Source organism: Semicossyphus pulcher, unplaced genomic scaffold (genome assembly GCF_022749685.1).
Source record: "Semicossyphus pulcher isolate SPU_LCO1_2020_fin unplaced genomic scaffold, fSemPul1.0.p SCAF_8, whole genome shotgun sequence".
NCBI classification, from domain to species: domain Eukaryota; kingdom Metazoa; phylum Chordata; class Actinopteri; order Labriformes; family Labridae; genus Semicossyphus; species Semicossyphus pulcher.
In genome coordinates, this window is record NW_027211759.1 from 2,945,338 (window position 1) to 2,970,368 (window position 25,031).

Sequence of the window (25,031 nt, forward strand, 5' to 3'; positions counted from 1 at the left end):
CCCAAACAATAAATAGCATCAAAGCTCTGAGTACACCAACCGAGTGTTTCTCCCCTTAACCCCACACCTCTCTGGGACGTAACAAGCCTGCTGCTCACCTCTGCTTGACGCTCGCAGCTCAAGGCTACGTTAGCTTCTCCTAGCATACTGCAGATTGACATAAAACCAAATGTTCGACCATCAAGACCATCGCTACAAGTGCACTCATGGGCTTTTTCATGCACTTCCACCTGCAAAATGAAGTGAACAACTTGAGTCCCTCAAGCCAAAAGCTTGGCTTCATCACTAAATACTTTAAAGAAACCAAACTGGATGCAGAGCTTCATTTCAAGCTGCGACTTTTTGCCTGTGTTATAACAAAACATCTACAGCTTCATGACGACTAAGCACACTACTTGTGTTGATCAGGATTGTGGTCAGAAGCTCCAGAAAGAGTCAGTGAGATTTAAGCAGAATCTTCCTTAGTAAGCTGCTCTGACTGGAAAGACATTTATTGATCCAGGATGTGTTGAGCCAAACTTAACATCTGACGAAGGCGGCAATAGCCTAGCCTCTGTCCAAAGAACAATTCTAGCACGGTATCATTTACAAGTTCTGCCACAGTAGATTTTGAAATGTTCCTTTAATGAGGATGGTTTGGAGTTGGCACGTGGGGATGTTTCAGTCATTGGACATAATGAGGCTCTGTGGTTAGAGGACGGCTGGAAATGTCAACGGTCCTTTGGGTGACAGTCTAACAGGTCGCTCAGAGACGGCATTGATTCATCATCACCTCCCACTGATCGGGAACTCTGGGGAAAAAACGAGGGGGCTGAAAAAGGAGCAGCAGCTGGAGATCATTTAAAGAGCAAACAGGAAATGTAGGTTCAACATGTTCTGTGACACACGGGTTTAAATCTCGTCTTCGTGTGTCAGAGCCGTCGTCAGCTTCATGTGTGCTCTCGCCTTTTGACAATGAAACCGTTGACATGTGCTGCGTGTCAGGAGGAGATGTCCAAGCACTGCAAACATCCATCATTGCTGCTGTGTTGAACACATTCAAACTGACAACAGGGTCTGATGCATTGTAGGAGAGTTTCCTTACAAAGAAACAAGCAGCAGATATTTCACGCTTTCTACACTCCCAACAGCTTTGTTTATGTCACGATGCACTGCTGAGGTTTAAACGTCACCAATGCAGAAAAGACAATAATGCACCGATATATAAATATACCATCCATATATAAAAATATGACTCTTCATTAAACTATCCAAGAGGGTAACTTTCCCTCAGGGGCACGTGTCCATCTCTATTTTATTAATCCCATTTCATTGTAAGAAAAAATTATATCCTGGTTTAGTATTTTCTGGGAGTAGAGTTCTGGAGGAGGAGGAAGGACAAGGAGGACGAGGCAGAAAGAGGAGAAAGAGGAGGACGAAGGAGGTGGTAGAAGAAGAAGAAGCTGGAAGAAGGAGGAGGAGGTGGAAGAAGAAAGAAGAAGAAGAAAAAACAAAGAAGAAGAAGAGGGAGAAGACAGAAGAACAAGAAGAGGAAGCAGAACAAGAACAACAGAAAGCAGAACAAGAACAACAGGAAGCAGAACAAGAACAAGAGGAAGGTAAATCAAGTACAAACTTGCAACAAGGGACTTCAAAGCCGCGGCTTCACTTTTAGGTCCAGGCATGTCAGACTGAAGCGAGTAACGTCTACGTGAGTAGGTACCACTCAGCGGTGATACTGGATGCCTGATGGAGGGAGAGACAGCAACGGCGTCCAGCTACTCCGGTGAAAGATGATGGTGGTGACGGTGGAGGTGAAGATGAACGCATCGACAAACACAAACAATATCATATGATATTATGAAATGTTAGAATCGCATACAGAAAGTAATTTTCTGGTTTGATATCTGAACTTTTACTCAAGTATGGCTTTCAGGTACTTCATCCAACACTGGATATACATCTATATAAATGTGGGAACAAACTTCAGTATTCCTTTATGTGTTTATTTCATATTTTAAGATCCCATTTTCATTTGCTTCTTATTTCGCTTTTTAGCTGCAAAATGATCCATTACAGAGACGGAGCACAATCTGGTCCTTACCACACCTGACTGGAAAACGTTTCTAGGCTCTCTGTTGACTTTGTGTGGCCTGAAGGGGCCTCCTGTTCACTTCTGTCTGATAGCAAAGGACAGAAAAGGGCCTTAAAGCTGCTGCGTGATGGGATACACTATCAACAGGTCGATGCTAAACTATGCAAAGCTTGTTTCTGATCTTTAGGTTAATGTGGATTCTCAGTGGGATCAGTTCTCCAAATAAACAAGGAGACTCTGCGATAGACCGACAGTGTGGAGTTTTATTAATTGAGCTTTTCCTCTGGTAGGCGTATGGAGCTAAAATAATCCTTTGGCATGCTGGAATCTCATGTTTTAGCTAACTGCAAGCATATTGTAAGTATGTTGGTGCAGATTCCCCCCAGGTTGAGGGGTTTTATATGTTTTTGTCAAACCTAGAGGTGGATTTGGGGAGATCAACTTTAAAAGTGTCCTTTAATGTTTTATCTTCCAAACAGCTAGCAAACATTAAGGTTATGACTGTGAAGAAACTGTGATTAATACATGTATGGCAGCTTTGATGCCTCACTGCTGCTTTGGGAACATCCTGCAGTAACAAGCAACATGAAAGTCTTCAGAGAAACTTACAAATCAGTCTCCTGTGCAGCTTTGAATAAACATGTAAATGAGAATTGTATGTTCATGTATGGAGAAGAGAAAAACACTTCAAACGTTTACACACGCCTCCTCCGCTGAGTGTAAATCCTCTTTCAGGCGTCCATGTGAAACTTGTATCAAAGCAAACAGACGCAGACACACACAGGCCTCCCACTCGCACGCTGAGGAATACATGCTTTAAACAGCCCGCAGGCGGAGTGACGGAGCTCCTGGTGTGTTCGCCGCCTCTCTGTACATGACAGGAAGGAGAAGTCAAAGATACAGCTGACACGATGTTCTGTTGGGTTTGTGTGATAATGACATGACATCTTTAAAAGATCCTCCGTCACAGCAGACAGGAGAACAAAAAACGACAGAAGCAGCTCACTGTGAAACTTCACAGCTTTCTCAACTCACTGTTTCTTTATCTTAAACTTTATGTATTAAAGAGCCAAGAAAGAGGCGAGGGGAATTAGCTTTAGGTTTAGCATGTAAGCTGAATTTAACAGTCCACACTGATGACTCCTGTAAGAACCATTTCACAGCTGTTTAAACATTAATAATAATCATATAATGTAAACATAAGAGGTCCTGGTGTCAGGCTGTGTCTAAGGTGAGTTAGAAAATATTGACTTTTAAGCTAACACAGACATCAATCTGATGATGTTGACCTGTGACCTGGTCGTGAACCGTTAATCTCACGTCTTTGATTCCCCCGCTGCCCTGCACGTCTCATTTTCCACACAGCAATGTAAGCTCGAGATTTGAGTCTGTGCTGGGGGAAGTCTAATACTGAAAAACCAGCAGCAGCAGATCTGCGGTTAGAAGGCGAGAGGGAATCTGTGAAATCCTTGGTTAAATAAAGGAAAATCTCTGAGCTGGAGGCACTTACAATCTGAGCAGCAGCTTCCAGCTGAGCTGCAGAAATGTCACACACCTGCAGGACCGGACTCCAGCTGCTTTAAAAACGCAGAATTACAGGTCACACACCTGCAGCCCCAGCAAAAAATGTCCTTCATAAATATAAACGCCGTTTGACAGAATTGAGGTGAATTTCTGCTGTGTATAAATGACAGTGGGACATCTACGGAGACGTGATTGTTAAAGCAGGAGAATAAACGCTCAAGAGAAATGTAACTCAACAATGATGCTCATTTAATCTTACAAGGTTCAGGTAGAACAAGATCAATCATCCTAATTCATAGGAGACAAACTTTCAGGAATAAAGAGCAGCAAGAAATCCCCCTTGTTGTTGTTATTGTTAGCATATATACATCAGCTTGTTATTGTCACCACAACAGCTGTAAATTAACAACTGTGAAAGTTTTCTCCCAAAGAGCAACATTAAATTAAATCACCTCCTCTGTGTCTGTGATCCGTCACATTACTCAACACTACAAAGTGCAAGACGGAGGCAATTAAAACCACTCCACCTCTCGGAGGTACGACTGACGGATGAGGATTTCATTTTCCATTTCTCCCCTGAGCCACACACAAACACAAAACACACACACACACACATACACAAGCACACACACACACACACACGCACACACACACACACACCTCTCTGGTGTAATATGATATGAATTCCTAAAGACATCCTGAAGTGGTCAAAGAACATCATAATAAAACCGTCTGGAGAGAACGGCAGAAAAACCTTCATTTCATCATCTGTCGCTCTGAGAACAGTTCATTTCCAGCAGCCTTCAGCAGCTGACATCTGGAAAAATATAAATCAGCTCCCAGCTAATTTAAGTTTGTCTTGTTTATCTGTGAAGATAAAACCAGATAAACAGTTCAGTCTGTCAGGCTTAAGTTGGCTTATTCATCAGTCTCTGAAGCTAAAAGCTATTACTGTCGGTCTGTGAAGCTTACGTTAGTTCATCAAGCTAGCATTAGCTTGTCCCGTCAGTCTGTGAAGCTAGCAATGGTTAAGCTAAGTTAAGTTAGCTAACTTTAGCTTTCTTGCAATTCTGTTAAACTAAAATTGCTTTCTTTTGCCAGTATAAGAAGCTAACAAAATTCAGTCCGTGGGGCTAACCTTCGCTTTTCCTGTCTGTGATGCTAACGTTGTTATTTCCTGTCCACCTGAAAAGCTAACAATAATTTTTCTTGTCAGTCTGTGATGCTAACGTTGTTATTTCCTGTCAGTCTTTGAAGCTAACGTTAGTATGTGATGCTATGTTAGTCTGTCCTGTCAGAATGTGAAGCTGGCATTAGCTGTCTGTGAAGCTAACGTTATGATTTCCTGCCAGCCTGAAAAGCTAATGTTAGCTTTACAGACTTTCAGGATTAACTATGTTAGTCTGTCCTGTCAGTCTGTGAAGCTGGCATTAGCTGTCTGTGAAGCTAACGTTATGATTTCCTGCCAGCCTGAAAAGCTAATGTTAGCTTTACAGACTTTCAGGATTAACTATGTTAGTCTGTCCTGTCTGCCTGTGAAGCTAACATTTTTATTTCCTGTCTGCCTGTGAAGCTAATGTTTTTGTTTCCTGTCTGCCTGTGAAGCTAATGTTTTTATTTCCTGTCTGCCTGTGAAGCTAATGTTTTTATTTCCTGTCTGCCTGTGAAGCTAATGTTTTTATTTCCTGTCTGCCTGTCAAGCTAATGTTTATGTTTCCTGTCGGTCTGCAAAGCTAACAATAGTCTGTCATGTCAGTCTGTGAAGCTAACCCTCTTTCTTCATGTTGATCTGCGAAGCTGATGTTATTTTGTCCTGACAGTCTATTAAGCCAAGTATAGTTCTTCCTGTCAGTTTGTGAAGCTAGCGTTATTCTTCCTGAGTGTGTGTAATGCTAACAACTACCATAGAAACGGCTTCACCCCATTTGTCTGATTATCAGGGCTTGCAAATTTAACTAGCAAGACAAAAACATTTCATAAACTCACATTCTGAGGTTAAATTCTATTTCAGTACACAAAGATGGGGATGTGATCAGTAAGTTTATCTCAAGGTGAACCCATTGTACAGAGAAAAAAGGAAACAAATCTCCTGTTCTTTGCTAAATGTTATCTTCTATTGAGAATCGATTCAGAGGCTCCCCACATAACAATCTCGCTGAAAAACTTAGCACTGCATCACTGATTGTTAACGCTACTGACAGAGAATGAGAGGTGTTCAATAGTCAAATTTCAACAGACTCTTGTACTCCTCATGCTGTGGTGCCAAAGAGCTGAACTAAGGACAAGATGCTAATTAGTAAAATAGCAGCAGAGCAGAGATGGCATCCAACACAACAGCTCGTGGGCGTTAATTAAAGAGTCTGATGGACAGAGAGAAGGACGTGTGCTTCAGTATGAGACAGGGAGATGACAGGATCAGCCAGGAGGACTGCAGGACATCTTTTCAGTTCATGGTCCTCTGCATTAACAGCAGTCCCTGTCAGTCTGGTCTGAAGGTGTCGAGAGGTCTCACTAAGTGTTTCACAGATGGACTGACAGATACTGTTATTTGTCAGCTCTGCTAATGGAGCAGATATAACCAACACCAACAGGGATACAGCTGAACATATGACACAGGCCAAGTGTACAGTTACTCTGCTAAAGATATAATGAGATTACTCACTGAAGATAGTAATCCTATTAGTCACTTCTACAGCCTTGCTAAAAATTATACCAGCCACAAGCCAACACTAGTATCTTGTTATAATTTCCCTGTCAAACAAGGTAAAGTGAAGCTTCTTAGTACCTCTAATGCCGTGTAAAACGTCCAACAGTGTGACTCAAGCTGGGGAGAAGTGTTGCATGTCATGTCCCTCTCTTTCCCCTAGTTTTATGTCTGCCTCCTAAAAACTGATGCCAGACAAATTTCTTTCAGGAGTTTCAGCTCGACAAATACTGACTAGGTTCCCTTAAGAGTCTACTATATACGGGATGCACCGGTCTTTCAATTAACTCCAATTTAAATCCATTTGAATCCATTAACCCATTGCACTAGGGTCCTTAGACTTAACAATTCTAGGGGGGCTTACACTAGCCTAGTTTTTGTGCTTAAAGCTAATCAAACCATTTCATGTTGAACAATTTTTAAGAAAAGAAGAAAGTAGACGCTGCCTTGTGCATCCTTATCACACCCAAAAGTGTCCATACTGAACGACCTGGCTTGGGAGCACATTGGGAGCACATTGTAGGGTCTCCTCTGTTTGCTAATGCTGCACTGATTTGAAATGAGGCCATGCTATTGCTAGCTTCAGGCAAGGGGTCTTCAACAGGTAGCTCGTGAGCTACTGGTAGCTCAGCCTGGATTTTAGTAGCTCGCCAAGAGGTTCACAGACTGTACAAAAAATCAGACAACAATAAATGTACCATGAAAGCCTCTTCCCACTTCAATTCACTCAAATACACAGATGTGGGCGCCAGTTTAGCTCAGCGGTTAATTCAGCGACCATATACAGAGGCTATAGTCCTCGATGCGGTGGCCCCGGGTTCATCTCCCGCCTTTGGCCCTTTGCAGCATATCATCCACACTCTCTCTCCCCCCATTTCTGCCACTATCCACCGTCCTCTCTCTGAAATACAGGCATAAAAAGACCAAAAATGATATAAAAAAATAAATACACAGATGTCCCACCCCCTTCAATACAAAATAATAGGATAGGCCGATCAGCTGTCAGTAAAACACGGTGATGCTCCTGGCAAGTTTGTCAACGTCTAAGCAAACTCCATCGACAGTCGGGTCAGTCCTGCTGTACGCTAGCTGAGCTAAGGAGTGGGAAAGCAAATTTATATTCATGAACGTGAAGGACAAGTGTGTGCGCCTCATCTGTGGTACCAACGTTTCAGCCGACAATATAATCAACACGGGACGCCACCAGCAGTCACAGCGATGTGACGCAAGCAGCTCTTAGCTACTTTCATTTTTACAAAGAGACCCCTGCTTCAGGCGACAGCAAATTCTTCTCATCTGACAAATGTTTTTCTCTTTACCTTGGTGTCAGCGTTTCTTTTATTCTTTATCTTTGCTGGACCTCCGCTCATATTCGAGATCCTGGGTCCTTTTGTGTTTATTTCTCAAGTTTTGGCAGAGTTTATCTTGTTGGCATAAAGGAGCTCACGGCTGAAGCATCCATACGGCTCGACCGGCCCACCAGAAGTCTCAATTCTAACAGATTTAACATTTACAATGTAGGCATAAGCTCATCTTACATGGTAGATCAAGTGTGGTGACCTGCGAGTAATTCAACTTTTCAAAGCACCAGGTCTCTCGAGTGCTCTCAATTCAACTCTGACTCCAGTCGACGATAGCACCAACAACCATTCTGTAGAACTTTGTAGCATCAAGTGTTGATGTTGTGGATTTCAACCAACTGATGACCGCTCCCTGAACCCCTCCTTTCAAACGTGCAGGTAAAAGTGGCTGTGAAACCCATGAGAAATGTGAAAGGCCCTCTTTAGAGTGAATGTTTCTCCTATCTGGGAGAAAGTCCCAGCCTCTTTAGATATAAAACGCTCCTTCTGCCATTCGATCCCCATAAATCTGACACACTGGTCCTTTAAGACACCATTAGCAATTATATCTTACCCTCCCTTGAAGAGACTATCGAGCACTGTTGAAATAACCTGCAGCCAACCCTTTCACTGTAGCTGTGGCGTCGTGGACTGACTGCTCAGTGAGGTGGAGACAGCAGCAGTGGGTTCACTCCACCGTTCAGCAGCCTGACAAAGACATGACTGAGCATACAAGCGCTCCTAATGATCACACACTACAACCCCCATTATTTTCCAGAGACCTCTTACACACCGACCCTCCAAGAATGAGGGCTGAAGTTTGTCAAAAGAAAGAGGTCGAACACATTAGGTGTGTGTGGTGTCGTGTGTTGATTAATATATCGCACTTTTTGTTGCTAACATAGTTTAAAACGTCCCTAATAACTTCCCACAGTCCAATGGGACTTATTTACGTTGTCTGTTTTACCCGACCAACAGTCCAAAACCAAGTCGACTTTAAGTTTTGACAAAGAATAGTAGCTAACATGGAGGAGGCGGGCTTTACGACCTACACTGCAGCCAGTCAGCAGGGGCGAGAGAGATGATTTGACCTCACGTTTAGGGAGCAAAAATGATTCAAAGTTGGCCACAGACAAAGCTAAGAAGGATTCTTGTTTTATTATCTTCCTTTATCTGAGTTTTCAGCTGATTTTCCCGCCTCCACTCACAGTCTGTGTGCAGTCTGTTTGTGTCACGCCTCAGCTGCAGCAGTTTGTTAGAAAGGCGTAAACAGTTGGCACAAAACTTTAGTGTTTCACATCTGAAGTGTTTCCCCTCTCAGAATCACCCAGCTTTGTGGGGGGATGCTGATACAGCAGAGAATAAGCCGCCTCGCTGAAAAGGAGAACACATTTCACCGTGATGATGTATTCATGTGACGAGGAAAATCAGCGTGAAAGCTGTGAAATCCTTTTAACTCTCCAGCTGTCACACTTCCTGTCGGGTTTCCACTCCAGAGTTTCCTCCTCTGCTGATGATTCACCATCATCACCACACTCTCCTCCTCTCCTCCCAGAGTCTGACAATGATGGTGAATCCCTTTCCTTCCCTTTATAGTACAATGTAAAAATATACTGCGATATGAGAGTTCTCGCATGTTATCACGGTTCAGTCAAATTCCTACAGGCATGTTTTCTGCAGGGAACATTTCATCTTTCAAAGAAACATGAAGATTTCTGTCACAAACATGTTTGCATGACTCTGCTTTAGAGAGAAGCTGAACATGATTCATGTATTCACTGTGCCTCACCTCAGGGTAAATCAGAGCACACACCTGGTAGTGTTCATTCAGTTATTAACTACCTCAAATTTGGCCTGCTTCTTCAGAGGCTGAATCTCAGGTTCGGTGCAACATACAGTCTAAAATAACCAAAGTATTTGCATCACCGCAGCATGCTCAGACTGGTCACAACAATAGATGGCTTTTTTCGAGCGTTTGTCCCTGCTGCTCAGTGGATGTGTGATGTGTTACACAGAGAGGAGAACACAGCAACTCTCAGTGCAGCAGCGAAAGCTACAGTGAAATCAGGCATTTTTGGCCGCAACAGTCAGAAACAGCGGTGAAATCCCGGAGGGACTGCACTTGCAAATGTGTACTCTGTAAAGCAGTGGCTGCAAACAAGCAAGCTGACAAAACAAACAACAACGTCGGTCTAAAGGGCAAAAAATTGGGCACAAATATGGTGTATCTGCAGGTGTGGGCAGGTCAGTGTCGGCGTGTCGGTGTCAGGATTAGTTTCAGTGGACACTGTGTATTTTTATTTGAATGTTTATTTCTATAGAGACAAGTATGAAGCAAGTAAACCGACGCCACACACTACAGCATTTATAGCCTTGGCTAATTTGCAATGCCCACCCCTAGATGGGTTTCATGCTATACTTGGACTTGAATCGTCTTGCAGTTTGTACCTCCTCCCTCACACTCACTATATTTGCCATTTTTTACACAGTCAACACGTCGTCTGCCAGGATGATGCAGAGCTGCAGCAGGGCGAGAAGCAGGGAATAGATCATCCGATGTTTCTCTGCTGTGACAACCTCTTTCCTCATGTGGAGCATCTGCCATTTTCCTGATGAATGAAAAACAGCTCAAATCCCTGTTGTTGTCATTATAGTGTATGTGTGCAGGCTGCCTCTGCTCTGACACCGTCTCAGGACGACATTTGAAGCATGAAGAGTGAAAGTCGGCTCTCATGAGGACGATAATGTCCGCCGCCGTCTCACTTTGATCACTGGACCCGTCGGCTCCTCTGCAGCGACACAAACGCTGAGTTTCAGTGACACCCTCTTGTCTCAAGATTGCTGGCAATTAAGGAGACGAGCTGCAAGTGGCCGATAAGATCTCCATCTCACCCCGGATGATGGGGGCTCCATCGGAGAAGGGGAAGACGAAGATGAGGGGGAGATAGAGGGAGATTCAGAGGCAGAGGAGCAACAGATAAGAGAGGGATGGAGTGTAAAAAAGGGAATAAAAAGAGTGAGGAAATTCACTGCAATCTCTGCTCGCAGCTGTCCTCCTCCAACACAGGAGAGAGGGAGACATGAGTGGACGTGGGAGGTTTCGTCACAGTGTTTCTGGAGGAGTCAGAGGACAGGTTTCCATCCAAACACGGAGCTTTTTATAGGAAGAAATATCAAAACATGGCACGGAAAAGGAGGGAAAGTATTTTAGGAAATATCAAACATAAATGTGGGTTGATGGAGAGACGGGGGGTCACAGGAAGGAGAGAAACGGGTGGCACTTTGCTCCTACAGACGGAAAAACTCCTTCACGAACTGAAAACAAGCCTGATCGATTTTCTAATCTGTTTCAGTGCGACGCCGGCGATAAACTAAATTACTTTGTGCCATAAGAGCTCAACAACCACTCTGTCATGAGAGGAGAGGAGGAGGACGAGGAGGACGGAGGCAGGAAACACCAGCAGGGAGGGGGCAGAGAGACTCAGGGTAAGAGCTCTTGTGTTGCCTCGGGGCATTTGTTTGGAGATGACTGGAATATTCTGTTCTCTAGATTCTTCCATCAGTGGTTTCTGGAGGACATCTGAGGCCCGTACTATGAGGAGGTTTTGGAGTCACTTCCGGTTTAACATTGAGTTTTCAGGGCTGTTCGCTGGTTCACTTCTTCATGATCTTCAAGTGATCAACTCGCATAAAAGCAACACTAACGGACCAATCAGGTTTCTTGATCCAAGAGCCCGGTTCATGGATCTTAAGTGTTCAGAGGTCGCTAAAACTTTGGGCTTTCCCAGATCATCTCAATCATTGTGCATAGAGCTGCAAAATACAGTTACTCTTACTATTGACTCACCTGTGGGTTCATTGTTAAGTATGAAAAAGTTGTGTGCTTCTCACAAACTCCCAGAACCCAAAGTCACTCCTTCAAATTGCTTCTTTTGTCCAACAACAGCTCAACAGCAGCTAATCCTCACATTTACCAGAAAATGACCAAACTGCTCGATGATCAAATGTTTGGCCATTCGTTTTTATCAATCAATTAATTGTTCAATCTTTGCAGCTCTAACTGTGCTTTTAACGACATTATACTCCGAAAGAGACTGAAGCACTTGAGTCTTTACTTGTTGTACTTGTAAGACATGAAGGTGCGCCAGCTTACCACTCTGAATAATAATTTTATATTTATTTTCTATTTGCTCCCAAATCTGTTTGACACCCTGAGGCTGCAGCAGAAAGAATACGTCCCCGGGCCTGTGTCCACTGACAGCTTTTTCCTCCCTGGTAGCGCCTTTGTTCTCGATACAGAACCAACGCAGAGAGCGTTTTCAACGCAAAAACGCCCTCGCTGTCAGCTGTGTTCCAGCACTCTCAGCTGAAAATAGTTCAACACTTGGAACACTCCCTCACCAGCCAATCAGAATCAAGAAGGGGCGGGACTTTGTCCACAACAATGGCTGAGGAGAAGCTAATCCTGTCGTTTTTTCAAGGATACAATTTCCAGGTGTCGAGCGGCTGCTCGCGGCAGGACACGATACATTCACATTGTTTTTATGTTAAATGTAACATTTTATTGAATTAAGCAAATATTAAACACAGAGCGATATACAACAGACTTAACGGTCACTGCAGAGGGAAGCAGAAGAGCTGTGATACAACTTTAGCTTCCTAGCAACAGTAAGCGCCGGGAAGAAGCGCTCTGAAATTAAGGTAACGCATCTGAGCAACACATACACACAGTATGATATCATAGGATGTAATCGTGCCCCAGTGATGGGGCAGTTATGTTATAGGCCTTAACTTCCACTTCTGCTTTAGTGGACTTTTCCATGTTTGGGATCAAAAGCAACAAGCTCCGCCCCTTTTATATGCATGATCATGGGCAGGGTCTTCAGGAAACCCTGGGCTCACTTCCTGAGTCGCGGTGTTTGAGCTTTAAGCGTGGTTGTATCCTGTGTATATCTAAGTCACTCTGGGTCCCTCTCAGACGTGTAAAGCACAGAAGAAGAAAAGATGCTTTCTTTTATTGCTTCTGCTTGCTGAGATTAAAGTAGAGATTAAAGCGTTTTACCTCATAGTAGCTCCTCACAGCGTTGCAGAAAGCTTCATCCGCCACAATCTGAGTTTCCCCGTTGAGGAAGGACAGAAAACGGTCTTTTACTGCCTGCAGCTGCTGCTTGTTCACCTGAGAAAAGAGAAAAGACACCATGAAGTGAAAGATGACGTGAAGCACAGGGAGAAAGAAATGAGCATGTAGGCAGAGGAAGGTGTCATCAATTAGAAACAGAAAGGGAGGAAGAGCAGAGGATGATGGGAGGGCGAGATGGATGAGAAACAGAACAAAAGTACCAGATTAGACTCATTGTTAAAGTGTGACAGAGTCTGACACCGCCATTACAGAGACGAGAGGAGGCACATTATCTAACAAATGTGTTTCATTAGGAAGTCACCAGAAACAACAGAGGAAGAGGAATCTGTCTGAGTGTGGCTGGGAGGAAGTTCAGACATGATTACAGACTGATGGAGATTCTTCAAGAGGACCATCGTAACATGTCAACTCGTTTAAAGTCATGAGGTCAGAGATCATCAGTGTTCATGTTCAGAATCAGGATCATTGCCAAGTAGTTTTACACATACATGGAGGTAAACCTTTCCCTGACCCATCGAGGCGTGGACTCCACTCGACCTCTGAAGGTGTGCTGAGGTATCTGGCACCGAGACGTGAGCAGCAGATCCTTTAAGTCCTGTAACCTGCGAGGTGGGGCCTCCATGGATCGGACTTGTTTGTCCAGCACATCCCACAGACGCTCCATTGGATTGAGATCTGGGGAGTTTGGAGGCCAAGTCGACACCTCTTCGTGTTCCTCAAACCATTCCTGAAGCATGTCTGCAGTGTGGCAGGGCGCATCATCCGGCTGAGAGAGGCCACTGCCATTAGGGAATACTGTTTCCATTAGGGGTGGACTTGGTCTGCAGCAATGTTCAGGTAGGTGGTACGTGTCAAGTAACATCCACATGAACGGCAGGATCCAAGGTTTCAGGCAGGTGTCAGCATGGGCCCCCTGAGCGGTCTGCAGCTACATACACAACAAACTGTGACGCTCTTTGTGTTCTGACACCTTTCTATCAGAACCAGCATCAACTGTTTCAGCAGTTTGAGCTTCAGTAGCTCTTCTGTTGTCGGACCACACGGGCCAGCCTTCGCTCCTCACAAGCATCAATGACCCTGCCGTCAGTTCACCGGTTTTCCTTCCTTGGAGCACTTTTGGTCGGTCCTGACCCCTGCAGACCGGGAACACCCCACAGGAGCTGCAGTTCTGGAGATGCTCTGACACAGTCGTCTAACCATCACAATTTGGTCCTCGTCAAAGTCGCTCACATCCTCACACTTGGTCTTTTTTCCTGCTTCCAACACGTCAACTTCAAGGAGAAAATGTTCACTTGCTGCCTAACATGTCCGACACACTGACAGGCGCCACTGTAAGGAGATTCACTCGACCTGTCAGTGGTCATAATGTTATGGCTGAGCTGTGCATGTCTTTGGTGTATAAAAAGAGTTTGCAGAGGCAGTGAGCTAAAGTTTACTGCATGAACAACAGAGACAATGTCGTACAGAGAAGATAATGCAAATGTGGAGACTTAATATGAAGCTGTAATAATGTAACATAAAGGGACCAGCCTGGGCTCATATGCCTGTGTGAGTCTCCTTCAGTTATTACATTGTTCTCTAAACAATAAGATCACCAACGAGCAGCAGTGAAAGGTATGACAGGTGCTTCTCCCTGCAGCCTTTTCACCCTGGGTCTCGCCTCTCAGGCTATAAATATATATATAGGATGTTATTTCAAGTATTGACTGCAGACTAAAAGAAACACCTGCACTAGTTTAAAGGAATAAAAATATAATATATCACATAAGATTCTTACGGTGCCTTTTGGATTCAACATATTTAAAGTCTGCTGTGCCTGAGGAGAGGGGAAACATTTTGTAGATACTACGTCCCTCAGCACGCAGAGACAAGCTAATGATAGAGTTACAAACTCCAGCACTGTGGACCAGCTGGCCAACGTGCATGCTCACACTTCTCTTTGTACGTTTCTGTTTGATCAGAAGGTGATCTATTAGACTTTAGTGGACTGAAAGTCGAGACACCGCTTCCCTTTCTCTGTTTTAAAACGAGAATAGATTCTGAATCAGCCGGATCAGTGGTTTCTCCTGAAGACTCCCATCCTCGAGAAAAAGGTACAGCCAACTTTTATTTAATCACCATCATGAAACCGACCTTTGACACCACCTAGCTAAACATTGTAGCAGACCAAGCACACCCCTTCGTGGAAACAGTGTTCCCTAATGACAGTGTCCTCTCTCAGCAGGATGACGTGCCCTGCCACACTTCAGACATGCTTCAGGAATGGTTTGAGGAACACGAAGAGGTGTCGACTTGGCCTCCAAACTCCCCAGATCTCAATCCAATGGAGCGTCTGTGGGATGTGCTGGACAAACAAGTCCGATCCATGGAGGCCCCACCTCGCAGGTTACAGGACTAAGTGGATCTGCTGCTCCCGTCTTGGTGCTCAGAGGTCTGGTGGAGTCCATGCCTCGACGGGTCAGGGCTGTTTTGGCAGCAAAAGGGGAGCTACACAATATGAGACAGGTGGTCATAAGTTAATTCCGAGTTTCTACCTTTTTAGGACTGCTTGTTGTCATTTGAAGAGGTCACATTGGGCTGAATTACAACTACATTGATGCAATGTGCAGCCCTACTATCCATCCATCAGTCCAGTTCACAGTTTGGTGATTTCAACACTTTTCAGAGGAGTAATTCTCATGTGAGCCGAGCAGCCGGGCCACAAGAAGAAATCATTCCCATAAATGTCAGCCGTGCTGGTAATTCCTGCCCAGTGAACCACGGCTGACATATCGTGTTGTGTGAGCGCTTTAAGTTTTCATGAGCCTCCGAGTCTCCAGAAGCTGCGTATGCATGAGGCGTCAGGAGGACGGCGGCGTCGGGGGGGAAATTAAACCATTATTCTTCCGCTTGTTGCAACTCTGCCAGCAACGAATACATTCTGGAAGTCAAAAGTGCCAATTTCCAGCGTCACTAAGTGAGCAGCGACTTATCTCCCGCTGACAGCTTTGTGTGTGGGCTCGCTCGCCTTTTCTGTGTCTAAATGCAGCCGCTGCGGCGCACTTTCAACCGCAGGGGAGGGGGAGGAGGGAGGGCATGTGGAAGGCAGCAGGTTGTGACTGTTCATAATGACTCAACCTCCGTCTAACAGGTTGAGAATGTGAATCACTGTTCATTATGGCTAACTTAACCCTGCTGAGGGACAGTGCTGGAGGGAAAATCACACCCAACAGTATTTCAGTGTAACGTTTGGCTCTTCATCGCAGCAGCTTACAGAAGGCTGCTAACATGTCACCTTTAATGTGCGTTAATGATTTGCACCACAAGAAACCAGAGCGACCATGCTTCAACTTTGGCAAAAACTGCTGTAAAATGAGAAAAGAAAAATGTAAACTTCGGGGAGGCGAGGAGAGCAATGGAGACGCACTCAGCTTCAGAGGATGTTTCAGCCTCCTGCTTTACGTACGTCAGGATTTATGCACTCGACCTGTTAGAGAAAACATCTGTGTGGACACGACGTGAAACAAACAGATTTTCCAGTCATCTGAGGTTTAACTGCTGCCATTAAAGGGAATGTTGCCTGGTTTTGTGTGGATGTCTAATCAGTATTGATGGTAAACGCAGTCTATCGAGCATTATATTCCACAGTGTGTGGTTGAGAAAAGAAAAGAAAGAAAAGTGGTTGAATATCCAGTCAACCAAAACACTCCACGACATCGTCTGCACAATAAAGACTCAAACAAGCCGTTCTGTCTCACTAAGCAGGCAACATTTTTACCTTATAGATGGAGCCCCAGGTATAATGGTCATGCTTTCACACCGTTTTGATGTGATCAGGTGATCAGGCGATCATTTATTTTGGCTTCAGAAAGGACATGTTGTACTAACTCTCAGATGTCACTTTGGACAGAAGCATGCTCAATGAAACTGTAACACTAACAAACAGGTGTAAAACGTGCAGAACAGCAGATACACAGAAGAACTAAATTATAGCTAATTTACTCGCTTTAAAGTTATAATCTCGAGGTTCTCATAGTGTTCTCTCTAGCGGCACCTATGGTGATAAACGGCAGCTGCAGGAGCACACTTCCCAGATATCCAGACAGTGCTGCATGTGCGACGTCCACGGTTGGCTCCGGTTGTAACTCTTGTTTTTCCTGGCTGACGGTCGCTTTCCTTTTCAGACTGTTTGCTTCATCTGAGCGTCGAGTTTGTTTCTTCTTCTTTGGATTTTCACTTCTTGTTGAAGTTGTATCTGTAGTCATCCATCTTTTCTTTGTTTGTTCAGCCATAGTAGATTACTGTTTACTCGCAACACTTGCAGAGAGCGGGAAAGCAGCCGCTTAGCTCCGCCTACCCTCTCTGGCAGACCAACCACTGCTGGCTGATGGAAAACGCGTCACTAACTGGGCGCCGCCACAGACACCCAGCCCATAATAATACTATATACTGCAGATGCAAAGGCTTTCATCAGTGGGCCACAGGCTCAGTCACATTGTGTTACCTAATTTAGCGATAGAGACTTATTTAATATTTTTTTACATGAAAATCTTTGCAATATTTTCACACGTTGTAGAGTTTTCTCATATCGTGCAGGTTTACTATGAATTCATATTTCTAGGACGTATTTTACGCAGATTGTGTTTTTATTTTGCTGGTTTTCAACAGGAGCAAAGACAGAGACAAGTAATCTAAGGGACAATAGCCTGTTGTTCTTCCAGGCCACCAACTGTGTAGTCAAATACAAAAGATTTTGTAGCTGCAACCAAGAGACATGAGTCCCTTACACACACGCTCTGTACTCCTTGAACTGTCCCCACATTGTCAGGGTGAGCTGCAGTAAAATGAGTAAAATGTCCGGTAAGCCGATGTGTGAACGCAGCAGGTAATAGTCAGGAACATTCACCGGGAGCGACGCAAAACAGGATGATTCAAAACATCCGAGACGAGGAAGCTAGCATTGACTCTTTTGCCAACGTTGTGAAGGTAACAATGAGAGAATAAAGAGACAAAAGTTCAGATAGAAAACATCAAAAGCAGCAGACACATCACGATAATAATGTGCAGCTCTGTTCGTAACAATGAGGATGCCCCTTCTTCAGTATTACAGGGACATGATGTCCTAACTGGACATTATGTTGTCACACTTCTTCCTCAGCGTTGTAGAAATATCAGACAGCCAATCTCAGGAGGTGATTTTCAATTCCAAATCTGATTTCCAGGTATAATTCAGTCTCATCTCAGACACACGAGCGCAGTGTGTTCTTTCTTCCATGAATAAAAAACCTCCTCGACTACAGAATTAGCTCCTGTTCTGAAGCTCCTTTACAGGACATTTGGAGCCTTTTTCTTTCCCAGGTGATGCAGCAGTAATGGCTCTCCTCGTACAAATGCACCCTGCCCGTGAAATGAGGGGCGACAACCAGAGAAGCTGTGATCTGCAGGGTGAAAAGCCGCCTGTCAGGCTTCAGTTGCACGTCAGCTCGTGCCTCCCCATCTCCACGGCTTCAGTCAGGAAATTGATTTATCCCAGGTGGGTTATAAGCAGGCGAGGTGCACTTCAGCTCCATCAGTGACAGAAAACATCCCGAGTGGAGGTGTCACTTTCCCCTTCGGGGACACCGCTCTGCATGCTGGACTGAAAATGTGGTTCTTGGAAAGAACGCCTGCAGAGTGGAGCCACTCTGAGGTCAGCAGGTCAACATCTCTAAACGCTCAGCGAGCGGAGAGGATCGACTGCCGGCTGATTTCATGTCTGCAGCTCTGAGAGCCTCACATCTGTCAGAGACAACAAAACACTTGTCTTCTGTCCTAGAGCTGCTTCTGGTGACTCACTATGTTTATTTTTATACCATCGAACAAAGCGTCTCTGTGCTTAGACAGGCCTGTTATGCTTTTACTTATTGTCTGTCATATTTTCAAAGTTTAATGTCGGTTGTTCATCTTGAAGAAGGTCAAAGATTTAAATAATCAGGTAAATGTTCAGACTGCTCTAAATCAATGTTTTTCTCTACTTTCAGGTAGGGATGCACGATAATGGATTTTTTCCAACCCTTTTTGCCAATTTCATTACCGATATATTCGGCATGTTTTTTTCCACCTAACACCTGCTGTAGTTTAACCAGAAACAAACGAAAATGATGGGAAAAAAACATTCAGAAAGCAACATGCTCCACAAGAAGCTCTCTGCAGATTCAGTTACATAAAATAAACTTAATATGGTTCTAAAATAGAATTTGTGCAAAACAAATACAGCGTGTTTGAGTCAGACTGAAGCCTCTTTACATAACAGGATTTAAGTGGAGCAGACAGCCAATCAAGAGAACTGTCAATTTAAAAAAAGAAATCAATCAACAACATGTCAAAGTGACAAAATTAGTTAGATCTGAAAAATACAAAAGTGCTGTCGTGTTACATTTCACTTCAGACTGGTGTCGGAGTGTGACGGAAATGTTTCAGTCTGACGTTTAGAAAACGGGAACTTTTCCGGGAACCGTTTTGGGAACTTTTCGAGCAGGAACGATCGTCTCAATCGACTTCATCTGGACCCAAAAACGTCCCTCTTTTAGAGAGCCGAGCAGGAATCAAATTCATACCCGTCAGATACTCAGCAGAGAGTCTGTTTTTAGAGGCTGATGTTAAAGGTCCTGCGAGGTTTTTTTTTAACTGGTTATGAAACAGACTGAAACAAGCTAATAAGACCATCAGCGACAAGACTGACTATTCATATAAGTTTATTTTTAATGTGTGTAAGCACTGCCTCTGGGTCGGTGTCAGACGAGCCGATTAACAGCACGCTGCAGAAACAGACTTTGCACATACAGATCGACAGTGAGAGATACGTTACGGAGATCCTTCTGCAGAAACACGACATACACATGTAGAGGACCAGATGAGCAAAGAGAGAAGACGCACAGCCGCACTGTCGCACTGATGTGAGTGTCTAGACATCACCAGTGTTTCTGCGTGGGCTGCTGTGGTGAGGAAGGCAGGCCTCTGTATCTACAGTTCCCACTGAGACACCTTACCAACCCTGAAGCATGGATTCTCCTCAGCACTCTGGATTTAACATCACTGTTGTATTTTGTCTCATTACAAGTGATGCAAAAGACGATGTTTCAAGAGTCCAGACTTACAAGCATCTGTAGAAAACACGTCTCGTTTCACGATGCGGCCGAATCCGATCCTGCAAACATCATGTTTTATGTCTTTTTTTACTCTCCAGACTCTCCAGGTGCAGCTTTCATTCAGACACAACAACGACGGGTTGTGTTAAAAAAATCATCAATTAATCAGGTACCTTTGTAGCTGCTGCAACACCTAGAAAACCTGCTACAACATGAAGTTTCCCTGTGAAGAGAAGGTGTTTTCAGGTTACACAGAGTTTCAGCAGGTGTGTGTGTGTGCGCGTTCGTATGTGTTTGTGTGTGTGTAGTGCACATTAGCGGTTGTTTATGCTTGGAGGCTTTAATTTGAGTCCCTTCCTCTCCACGGAGGACATGATTGGTGGTTATCGAGGAGAGTTAACGGCTTATTTGGGCAACTGCAGGGACCTCCTGATGGCAGATCAATAAACACAAAGAATGCTCTAAGTGTGTGCGTGTGTGCGTATGTGTGCGTGTGTGTGTGTGTGTGTCATGCCTCTACAGAGACACGGACACTTCTCTTCATTCCCGGCAGCTCTCTGGGCTGTCAGGATGCAGCTCTGGTGAGAAACACAAACCAGGCGAGAGGAAGAAGTATCTGTCAGACGTCTGAGATTATTGGACGGAGGGTAAGTGAGTTTTTAAACACACCCTGTGACCATGAACACACACACACACACGCACACACACACACACACACACACACACACAGAACGGGTAATCCTCTCAGTGCCTGGGTACATGGATGTAATTATATCACAGTGTATTTCCATGCCTGCGTGCTTTCTAACAAAGCAGCTCTGCAGTAATAAACCGGCTCAGCTGCTCTTTGCCTTCAGCCCACGAGCAAAGCAGCAAGACGGAACTATTTACATGCATCTGTCCAACATGTCGCTCATCAAATAATATCCAGGATCTAAGGACACAGTGACATCATTAAAGGGAAGGCTCAGATGGAGGAACACGCAGTAACGCAGGTAAGAAGCAAACTGAGTAATCATTGATTTCTGTAACAAGCTATTTCCCCTGAATACAATCAGTGATAATAAATATCGATCGTTTTTCTCCTCGTTAAATTGACAGAAATAGAAATGGTGGTGCAATGTAAAGAAAGAACAAACTGCACTCAGACACTCGATGGTTTGGTCATCTTCAGGTGTTTGGACACTTTAACGCGCCCTGTAATGCAGGCAGCAAACTCAACGAGCGGGCCAATCAAGACTGTTTGACCACAGAGACGTGCAGTTGTGCAGCCATGAACGAAACTTGGCAATAAAGATAATTGTATTTAATCACCCTTATCCAAGATGGCGGCGCGGGTGGCTGCCTCAGTCACAGTCACTCAACATCTCACGAATGTTAAGACTCTAATTCTGATGCAGCTTTTTGCACTCACCAATATCCTGCACACCTGAACAGTTTTTAATTACACCTTTTTATGTTTTTATTCTATTTAAGTCTTTTATCTATTTTATTATACTTCTGTGTTAATCGTTCTGCACCAAAATCACCAAAACAAATTCCTCGTAGGTGTAAACCTACTGGGCTGAAAACAAGACTGTGGAGATAAAATGATGTTGCTGCTTTTAATGACGCAATGAAGCTGTTATCTTTTTTATGAGAAATCAAGCCGACCACTTTACGTGGCGGGGCAGCGCATTCGCCCTCAATAAAAGCTTCCTGACGGCATGGGAAAAGCAAACAAACACTGGAGCAGAAACATTTTTAAATCATCCAGATTTGATCAGTTTGAGGAAGAAACAAAACTGGACCGTAGCCAGGACACTCTGCCGGGGTCTCCTAAGTTTACCGTCTTGTTCTTGTAAAGTGTTGGCGTGTTATTAATACTGACTTTAATAATCCTGATTATGATATTAAGCCGCCCTAATATGGACACAACTGATTTCCCTACAGCAAATGCTGTGGCACAGACGACATGACAGCTAAAACCAAACCCTCTCTATCGCCCCCTGCTGACTGGCTGCAGTATAGCTCATAAAGCCCGCCTCCTCCATGTTAACAGATGGGACATGAGTCAAACTATAAAATCAAAATACACGTCAAATACATTTTTCTCCAACATGGTTTCTGTCATTATAGTTAGTTCTTATCATGCTGATTTATGTCCAAGGGTTCATTTTTCTGACAAGTTTACTTTTAATTAGTTATTTGATGCTATAAAAAGGGGGTGTGGCCTCATGATTGACAGCTCTGTGGACAAATGGGGCTCCTGCAGCGTTCTGTTCCCGAGTAGCAGAGTAGAGGAGGAACGGCGAGAGGAGACGTAACTAACACTAACACTACAGTCATTGAACTTTCCATCAGCGTGAATATCTGCTTCAGACTGACACATGAAGCTGTTCTGCTGCAGACTGAGCCCACCTGAGGGCTCCAACACGCCAAGGACACCTGAGGGCTCCAACACGCCAAGGACACAAGGTAAAGGTGTGTGTCGGGTAGAGGAAGGGGCGGGACGTCGATACTGCGGCTCCACCAGCCGATCTCTACTGCACACGCTCTGGATACAGATGAGCAACATGGCAGCGCCCGCTCCGGGGGGAGTTAGGCTTCATTATTGTACAGCGAGAGGAAGTCTTCATTAAGCTTCAGTATAACTGTTGCTCTTGCACAGAGAGTTACCTGTTAGAACACTGGTCCTGTTTAACAAGGCTGAATCCTAATCCCCACCCAGGCTCTTTGCTGCATCTCATCTCCTCTGTCTCTCCTGCCTTCCTGTCTACCTCCACCTGTCTCCATCACTAATAAAGAAGCAGAAATGTCGTGACATTATCTTTGATTCTGAATCCCAAAAGAATCATGAAACCTGGACTCTAAATTGAATCCAACATCAGCAGTTTTTCCACATATAAAACTGAAGGTGTGTGCGGCTGAAATGTCAGAAATAATCCCTCAGCGCCGGCTCCTCTTTGTGTTCTCTCACTGCCATGCTCCGGCCTCAGCAGGTGTCCTACAGGTGTAACTGTGCTACATTAAAACATCACTCATCTGACCGCAGCTCTCTCACACAGAGCCCTTTTATAATGAGGCTGAATTGAAAGGCAGTTATTCTTTCTTTCTTCACACTGGGCGCCAGACACACCGGCAACGCTCCAGCTCCTTACTACCTCCAGGCAGCACACACACACACACACACACAAGCACACACACACAGCCCACTGAGCAGCCACTGTTTCCACAAACTGACTGATTGTTTTCGCTCTCTCAGAGACGTTTGCTTCAGACTGAAATAGTTTGTGCACAGCAGAAGTGACAGGAGGAGATATTTGTGTCCCTCACAGTCACTCAGAGTGTGTGTCTTCACTAATGGCCCACACACACACACGCACGCACGCACACACACACACACACACACACACACACACACACACACACACACACACACACACACACACACACACACACACACACACACACACACACACACACACACACACACACACACACACACACACACACACACACACTGTCTGAAGCTCCTCCATCAGCCTCGTCCTGCCATGAGATACAGGGCCTTCTGTCTGCCTGGTGAAAACCTTATACGTCCAGTTTTTTACCACCTACATTCTCCAGCTTTAAGGAAAGGTCATTGTGTGAAGGGTTCATCCTCGGGGGAACAGGGAAGTGACCGGTACATTTCCTGACATCCTGTGCTGACGCTTCTACAGAAAAGGTCAGAGGGGTCACAGGGTCTCTTCAGGGATCATCATCCTCCAGGGGGAAGAACAATCTGCTGAAACTTTGGGAACGATTTAGTGATTCGTAGCCCGGGGTAGGCGTACCACAGGGGGACACTTCTACTCCTCCCTGATCGTCGTGTAAAGGTTTAACAGAGAAGCTCAAATGAGCTGAATGAAACAGCAGTTATGGTTCGGGAGAAGAAAATAGCAACATTTTTTTGGGAAGAAAATAAGCACAAACATGGGGTTTGTAACGGAGGCTGATGCTTCATTACATTTATAGTCACTATTAGCAGAATATTGCAGCTATATCAGGATGAATAGTAAGGACACTAAAGCAACTGGTCTGAACACCAGCAGCTGCAATCTAAAGAGTATAGAGACGCAGAGAGCGGAACATTACAGATAAAGGGAGATAAATCCAGCTTCTGTTAACCTCAGTGACAGCAGGAGGGCAAAGCTAACACTGAACATAGCAGGGCTTCCTTACAAATGTCGACCAAACCGAGTCACTGAGAGGATTCTTAGCAGAGCACGTTCTTATTGGTCGGTTAGTTGTAGGTAATTCAGGAGCTGCTCTGTTAGAACAATCTTAAGTGTTACCAGCCAAGCCTTCCCCTTTAAGGAATGATGTCTTATGGGTAATGTATGCATGTGTAGTCTGGCTGGTTCATTAACGGGAGTAGAATCTGTCTCGTGTGTGAGAATAGGAAAAGGACGAGGCTGTGCACAGTGCAACGTCAACACAAGAATCTACCACCATTCTTTACTAGTTAGCTAGTTACAGAGCAGCTACGGAGGAGGCTGACGCTAACTGACCTCACTGGTCGTTCTGACACATTCAGAATCAAGACGTTCTGCAGCCAGCGTCCTAGCAAAACATCTGCAAGAAGTCGGGGTGAGCCGATGTGTGAACGCAGCCGGTAGCACTCAGGAACATTCACCGCGAGCGAGAGGGCGGGGTGACGACGATTACATCATGTGACCGGTGTGAAACCAGAAGAGCGACACAGAACAGGAGGATTAAAAACATCCGAGGTTGAAGAAGAAGGATCGTTTACAAGACGACAGCAAAGATGTCTGCAGACTGGAGAGATGAAGAGATTCAGGAGCTTCTGGCTGTGACGGCCGACGCTGAAAAAGTAGAAGTATTTACGTCATGTCCTGCCTCATGAGACACCCTTGAAATGTTCTGGAATATGTCAGGAGTGCACGTGTGAAAGGGGCTATTCTTTCTCAGCACTGGATCTCAAACTATTTCCTAATTGTGCAGAAATAACTCATTCCAACTCCCGTTATTGTGTTGGAAAACAGGAAGCCAGGAGGAGTTTAAGCCATAAAATGGAAAAGAAAACAAAGATAAAACTGACAGCTGCAATTTTCAACTCCTGAACCTTAAAGTGCGTGTAATCTCCTTCACTGCTGCC

At 44.6% G+C, this 25,031-nt stretch overlaps 1 protein-coding gene across 6 annotated transcripts in view; it reads right to left on the reverse strand.

Moving 5' to 3' along the window:
• cadps2 (Ca++-dependent secretion activator 2) overlaps positions 1-25,031 on the reverse strand; it is a 190,534-nt gene that overhangs the window by 134,817 nt on the left and 30,686 nt on the right. For all 6 annotated transcript variants that reach the window (XM_069685871.1, XM_069685869.1, XM_069685872.1 and 3 more), the window contains exon 2: positions 12,705-12,818. In XM_069685871.1, the coding sequence (XP_069541972.1) occupies positions 12,705-12,818 (114 nt within the window). The remainder of the gene's footprint in view (positions 1-12,704; positions 12,819-25,031) is intronic.